The sequence below is a fragment of the Magallana gigas genome, chromosome 8 (genome assembly GCF_963853765.1).
Source record: "Magallana gigas chromosome 8, xbMagGiga1.1, whole genome shotgun sequence".
Lineage (NCBI taxonomy): Eukaryota > Metazoa > Mollusca > Bivalvia > Ostreida > Ostreidae > Magallana > Magallana gigas.
This window is the reverse complement of record NC_088860.1, coordinates 44582776-44589827: the sequence shown is the minus strand read 5'-3', so window position 1 is coordinate 44589827 and position 7052 is coordinate 44582776. Positions and strand designations below refer to the sequence as shown.

The 7052-nt window shown below is 30.4% G+C and overlaps 1 protein-coding gene across 1 annotated transcript; it reads left to right on the top strand.

Annotated features, from left to right (window-relative positions):
- Nucleotides 1-4959: 4959 nt before the first annotated feature.
- LOC105340293 (uncharacterized) lies at nt 4960-6701 on the top strand. The gene is made up of 5 exons (XM_066069049.1): nt 4960-5007; nt 5159-5390; nt 5472-5549; nt 5739-5975; nt 6295-6701. The coding sequence occupies exons 2-5, from the start codon at nt 5162-5164 to the stop codon at nt 6540-6542; spliced, it is 792 nt and encodes a 263-aa protein (XP_065925121.1). The 5' UTR covers nt 4960-5007; nt 5159-5161; the 3' UTR covers nt 6543-6701.
- Nucleotides 6702-7052: the final 351 nt, after the last annotated feature.

Below are 7052 nucleotides of genomic sequence, written 5' to 3'. Positions count from 1 at the left end.
TCTCCACTCTGGATTTTTTGTCAAACAAAGAGAATTCACTGTCGCTCCAGTATAAGTGTAATAGGATCTTCCAGTAATTATATAAACTAAGAGCTGCTACTATTTGGTTTTTTTTTCCTTGTTAGATTTTGTTTAAGAATCGAAGTACAAGACTTGTAAATTAAGACTTTTATTACGATTTTTTAAATTCCTGTTTTCAAAAAATAACTTTAACATGTTTTGTCATATTTTGAATCTGGCTATTATCTAAGTTTTCGATTTATCTATCAAATTTTACCTTTGAATATAAAGCAAAGTATTGTAAATGAAAGGATACTAATCAGGACAAAAACATATCTCTGTAGAACCTTCTATGTCATGCCGTTTTATAAAACAAAACAATTATCCTTTTCTACTTCCGTCTTTTGTTTTGAATCATATGATCAGAACATGACTAAATCCTTAAAAAGCGTTCTTTTTGCAACAAATTACCCACGGTATTTATACATTTAAGTGTTGCAAAAGTAGTGAACTTCGAATTAAACTCTTGTTGGCATTTTGTTTCTCTTTTATTGTATAACTATGCACTCTATTGAGTTTAATTTCAGTCTGGAAACACTACCTGAAAAAACTAGTTCTGCACTGGTTAAACAACACTTTTTTTCCCCAACCTGTATAAACTACGCCACCCTTTTCACAGAATCTAAAAAAGTTAAAGGATATTTATATTTTTTTTGTTTCTACTTTATATAATCTCAAAATGACTTTACGAGCCAATGTTATAAACATTTGTGTTTTTTATATAAGCTTTAACTTTTATTTTAATCTCTTTGAGATCTTTTATGAATGAAAGTTGCGAGTTTTTTCATCAGTTTCAAAATCTAATAATAACTGTACTCTCAGATAAAGTTTTAGAATGTTTTACTATCTCCGATAATCGTCTCGCCTAGTGATACAGCTAATATCATCGGAAGCAGTATGAATGCCATCACTTGAATAAAGAAATTCAAATATTGACCTAATATTATCAGTTTGAAAAAATAGGTATGTTTAGAAATACATATCAAACTATTGTAGATATGCTCAAAACTAAAATTGTTTTACACCATACAATCTAAATCCCGAAATCTAATTCGTATGTTGCAATTGATAAACATAAAAATGTTTGTTGAATACGACTAATAAATCCACTAATCGACTCGAATGAGCTTTCTCGTTTTCGCTTTCGGCAAAAAAGGGAACTAAGTTAAAACTGTTCAATATAAGATTCCAAAATAAAGTAGAAATATAGATAGAAAGCGCACGTGTATTACACAAAAAATCGTAAAGACTTCAGATAATTAAAAAAGACAAGCGCATATTTTCACTGGCTCACACTTAATGAAAGAACAATTATTATTCCATTTTCATTATTGTTTATGTGTGATTATTCTGGCGTGTTTGTATTCATCGTACGTATTAATTGTTTTCTTGTTTAACTAAAAATATTTTGGTAACTTAACTTATGTTTGAGCTTTTTATGTCGTGTTAATTAGTGAATAATATTAAATTTGAAAAATGTTATCTGTAGTTTGAAAACCTATGCAACGCAATCAATTCAGGGTCCAAAATATAAAATTGGTTTAGAATAGCTCATTAGTGATTATTGCTGTCTCCATGAACATTATGTACTTAGACACATGACATCCTAATTAAAAATACATCAATCAAGGTTTTGAAAGTAAAAAAAAATGTTTTCATATCTGATCTATTACTTGTGTTTTGTTTGTTTGTTTTTTGTTTTGTTGTTTTTTTTTGGTTTTTGTTTTTTTTTTGCAACTTAAGAGGAAAAGATAATATACAGGCACGTAGCATTGTTTCTAAAAGTGGGAAGGGGGCAGACTCATCCAAAAAAATCTTGACAAGCAAATAAAAAAAAGATTACTTTCCATAATCCCGAAAATCCTAATCCGTGGGGAAGGGTGGAGAGGAAGGAGAGAGTATACCTTTTAACTTCAATTTCTATATTTTCAATTAAATTTTTTATATGTTCCCATAAAATTTGGGGGGGGGGGGAACTCCATGTTAATTCAATTTTTTGTATGTAAATTTCAGAAAAATCTTTGCTGCGAGAAAAGGGGGGGGGGTTTCTCCACAAGAAAAATAGGAAAAAGTGCAAGTGGCAAATCAAATATTTATTTAAGTCCAAATCAGTTGCTAATGAAGGTGTTTTATGTTAAAAATCAGTATTTTGTGTTCTTTAATTAAATTGATAAGAGAGTACACTAGCAATTAAGGAAAACCAATTACCGATTTTACTAATGGAAAAATATTAAACAAAAATGAATCTGTGTGTTTATTTACGGCGATTTGCTCAGATGTAATAGTATGCATTATGTTCACCTTACCTGGTATGGCTATTCAAAAGATTTAGTTTCAGAAGATTGTAACAATGAAATAAATTAAATATAACGGTTTCATGACATCCTTTATTCTGTGAATTAAGCATCTCCAAATAGGTGAACATTCTGAATTAAAAAAAAACCACAAAACAGAACAAAATCAAAAGTGCAAGTTTACGATGTTATATACTTAACTAATGAAAATATCCTGAACGTTATGAAAGTCAGCTAAAGTAAGGAAGATTATTTTTATAGCCCCACACCGTACCACTCCGTACCTGTCAAAAAGGTCTAATACCCGGAAAGGGTCAAAATCTAGAGATAAACCTGTTTTTCAATAAAAAAGATTACCGAAAGATTCATTTATATTAACAATAAAGCAGTATAGTCTTAGGGTTCCAGGAAAAGTTTTATTTTAGTAAGTTATGATAAAAATAGGAATGTTATTTTTAATTTTACATTGCAAATCATCATTTGATCCTTACTAATCAACGATTATAGATACAATAATGTACTTCACATATGAAAAAAATATCAAGTTCACTGATCCCTTAAACAGTATGAATGTTTAATTTTAAACCATGCTTAGGAGGGATATATGTTGAGTTTCAACATTTAACGTAGGTGTGCATTTTATGAATACAACTTCATCTGAAGGAAAAAGGAGTCAAAGCTTTCAAAATGTGTATGCCATTCCACGTTTTTTATTGCATAAAATTTATCTTAAAAGCTTCTTACCAAAGATAAACCATCAATAATGAAATTTTCAAAATGTCTCTTTCCACTCAAGTAACTTCTCTCAAAGAACACATTCTATCTTGATAACAGACCCAAACTCCTCCCATTTCATGTTCAATCTTCCTGCAGGATACTGAATCACACTAAAAACGTTCAAATAGCTCTTCACTCATAGCAAATGTCATCTTCGTCTTCCTGTTTCCAACAGTATTAGGTTCTCAATATCATGTAGTTTGAGAAATTTTACATCATGTAGCACTTATATGTAGAGAAATGTGTTTGTGTTTTATTTTCTTTTACTCCATTAGCAAACAAAATTGCAAATGGAATTAATTTTTTTTCAAATATTTGACATTCGTGAATAAGAACTTGACACTTACTTTCCTAAAATTCAAATAACTGAAAATAATGAAGCTTGTTTCTACCTCGCTGACTGCTATTCCTTTTTTGTTAAAGCAAAAAAACTTTTTTTAAATTGGTATTGAATATATTTGCAATAGTTCATAAAATCGTACGCACATATTGTGCCCATCTATTTTGAGCCATTACAGCAAATGCAATCAATACATTTTGTCAAATAACAATGCTGCCCTAGTTTTGTTGAAAGCAGAAGACTTGCTGATTTGCTATTTGTGTAATATTACGAAATGACTTTATTATATTGTATTATACTGTGATAATATGTATCGATATGTTTACATTATTAATTGAAAACTGTTGTAATGTTGAAAAATTGGAAAACGATCAGTAACAAACGACTGCTGGTTTCCCATTATCATCTAGCGTGCATGCAGCACACATGCCATATAATCTAACATGCATGATCCATGGGTAGGCTGAAATAAATCCACTCCCTCAAAATCTCCTTAACTGACATCACCCTCAAATACAACACGGTTCGCTTTAATTGTAACATATCATTTTGATACTGATTTCATAACATTAATACTTATTAACAATATTTTAAGGTATGTCCGATCAATTTTACTGAAAACACATGACTGTTTTCACATTGGGAAAAAGTATATATTGAAGTATTACCAGCCAGATCTAACGTATGCATGTTTATCGACCACAATATGTGCCTTCATAACCGTAAGATGTGTTATCAATTTATTCAAAATAGGTCATATGTTGAATGAGGATTATAGATTATAATTATTCTAACGTTTATCTTCTTGAATGTTAATGTCAAATATGCTTAGGTATGTAATTTTTATAGAGTGGTTACAAAACAAATAAACAATAAAAAAAGAAAGAAAGAAAATGTTGCAGTTTCCTTGTACATTGTGTGTTTAAATATACATTTTTAATCATTTAGTATTCTGGTACTCAATATCTATTTACGTTATGATACAATGAACAATATTTATATCCTATCAGTAATCGATAAAAAATCACACACGATAGATATATCTACATTTTTCTATTTTATTATGATCAATGTGAAATTTCTTGATTTTGGACATTCAATATTTCCAACCGACTAGTACTTATGATAAAAATAACTTATAATTTAAGTTTATTGACTATCAGATATTAATCATATCTGATAGATATCTTCAAGTAGGATTCAGTTGATATACTTTGATATATGTTTGTTGTTTCTTTACAATTCTATGAAAAATATTTTCTAACATCGATCTCAAAGCAATCTTTAATCTTCAAGTTTTATATCCATACATTTGTATATCCAATATAAAAAATATAGATTTGTGTTCTTTTAAACAAAAGTGACTTATATTCAATGTTATACTTAGATATCAAATATCGTTTTAATGTCGTGTTAATGATCATATCGCTCCAATTCATATGACGTCACCTGAACAATAGTGTATATAGGTATTTGAAAAAGTCACTCCTTTCATTTGATTTCTTGAACTTCCGTCGGACATTGCTTTTGACTGAGGTAAAGCCAACGATAATTTATAATTAAACACTATAAACACTTTAAGAACTTTAAAAACAAAACATACCATTGCTGAAAGACTGCTTACTCAAAACTATTGTTTAGTAAACGTTATTTTAAAATTGATAATATAGTTATTCATGTATCTTAGATCATGCAATTCATACTGTTTCTGATGATCGTTGCTGCTGCACAAGCTGAGACAAATACCGGACAGTGTAAAGAAATGTTACAGGGTTATCTGACAGGACAGCTGTCATCGGCTCTAGGAGCTTACCAAGTAGAAGCTTTGAGGCGAGAGTTCAAAGGTTTTACTGACGTCATTGAGAAATCAATGAGAGAGTTCAAAGAAAACATTGAGACAAAGCTGAGAAACATCAAAGGTATGTCAATTAAAAAATAAAAAATATAGGATAGTATGTAGAAATAAATAGTAAATTATCATTTATAATATTCATTTCCAGATACATCAAACAGTAGCGCTGTTTACACACGATGGGGTAGTAAAAACTGCCCTGGCAGTGCAGACTTGGTTCTTTCAGGTAGTGATTTTGAATTTTGAAAAGAAACTGTAAATCAGATCTCTGTAAGACCCCTAGTGTTTTGTGCAAAGCTAAAGAAAGACAAAGAAGCACATACTACTTGTATTATACTTCCTTTATTTTTTTAGATTTAAAAAAATGTGTTTTTATTCATTCTTTAAAAAATTTAAATACAATATTGATTTGTAGGCTATGTTGGTGGATCACTTTTTTCTCATACGGGGGCAGCAGTTGAACCTCTTTGTTTACCCAGAAATCCAGAATGGGGAGACTACAGAGATGAAACGGATGGGGCAAAAGCTTATATTTACGGGGCAGAATACCAAACGGGTGATTCAGCTGGGAAGTTGATTAAACTTCATGATCATGACGTCCCTTGTGCCGTGTGTTTGGTTCGTAACAGGTCGGTGGTAAAGATGTTTCCAGGTAAGAATTTCCTAAAGCATTCATGTTAATGTTTCGATCTAGTTAAGTGAATTCAAATGTAGTGAATATGTAAAATAATACACAATTGGATTTGCCGAAAGGTTAATATAACGCAAGATAATAAATGAATCCTCAGCCAATTGAACACTTATACAGTTATTGCCAACTCAAGGTGATAATTGATTTAAAATATTTGTCCAGGTAGAATGCACTTTAACAATTTAATTTCATCTAGTCTCAACCTAGATATTAATAATATTATACCAATAAATCAAATGTTAATTCTATTGTTTTTAATATTTCAATTCAATAACTGTAGCTAGAAAAACATGTGACGAGGGTTGGAAGCTTGAGTACCATGGCTATCTCATGGCAGGCTACTATAACCACAGTGCTGGATCATCATACACCTGTGTCGATAGTGACCCAGATACCTTACAAGGCGGTCACATTGACAACAACGGATACCTGTTCTATCTCGTGGAGGCAATTTGTGGCTCACTCAAGTGTCCGCCTTACGTTAATGGAAGAGAACTTGTCTGTGTTGTCTGTTCCTTTGAAAAATGAAGATTGTCAAAATAAATTCGTTGTTTTTTAATACTTGATGTACCACAATCATAGAGATAATGCATGCGGATTGTATATATTTTGAATGAAGGTCGTTTTCGGTTGAACTGATGAAAAATCCGAAATCTAAAAATATAGTAAATATTAAACAAAAACAAATCTGTGTGTCTATTTACGACAATTTGCTCAGATGTAATAGTATGTGTTGTGTACACTTTACCGAGCATCGCAATTCAAAACGTTTAGTTATAGAATATGTAACAATGAAATAAGATTACGTATAATGGTTTTAAAAAAACCTTTAACCCTTTATTCTGTCATTTAAACTTCTCCAGATAGGTAAACAGTTTAAATAAAAAACAAAAAGCATAAAAACTAAAGTGGGGGTATTCAGATGTCATATGCTATATATGATGTAAACTTCTTAAACATTATGAAAGCATAAAGAAATTTACTTTTGCGGGTATAATAAGGCAACTCTCAGCTATCGATTGCATAGAAATTCCTTTG

Coding starts and splice junctions, on each gene's coding strand:
- LOC105340293 (XM_066069049.1), top strand. CDS start 5,162: ATGCAATTCATACTGTTTCTGATGATCGTTGCTGCTGCACAAGCTGAG. Junction 5,391..5,471: donor AAAGCTGAGAAACATCAAAG/GTATGTCAATTA, acceptor ATTCATTTCCAG/ATACATCAAACAGTAGCGCT. Junction 5,550..5,738: donor TGCAGACTTGGTTCTTTCAG/GTAGTGATTTTG, acceptor ATTGATTTGTAG/GCTATGTTGGTGGATCACTT.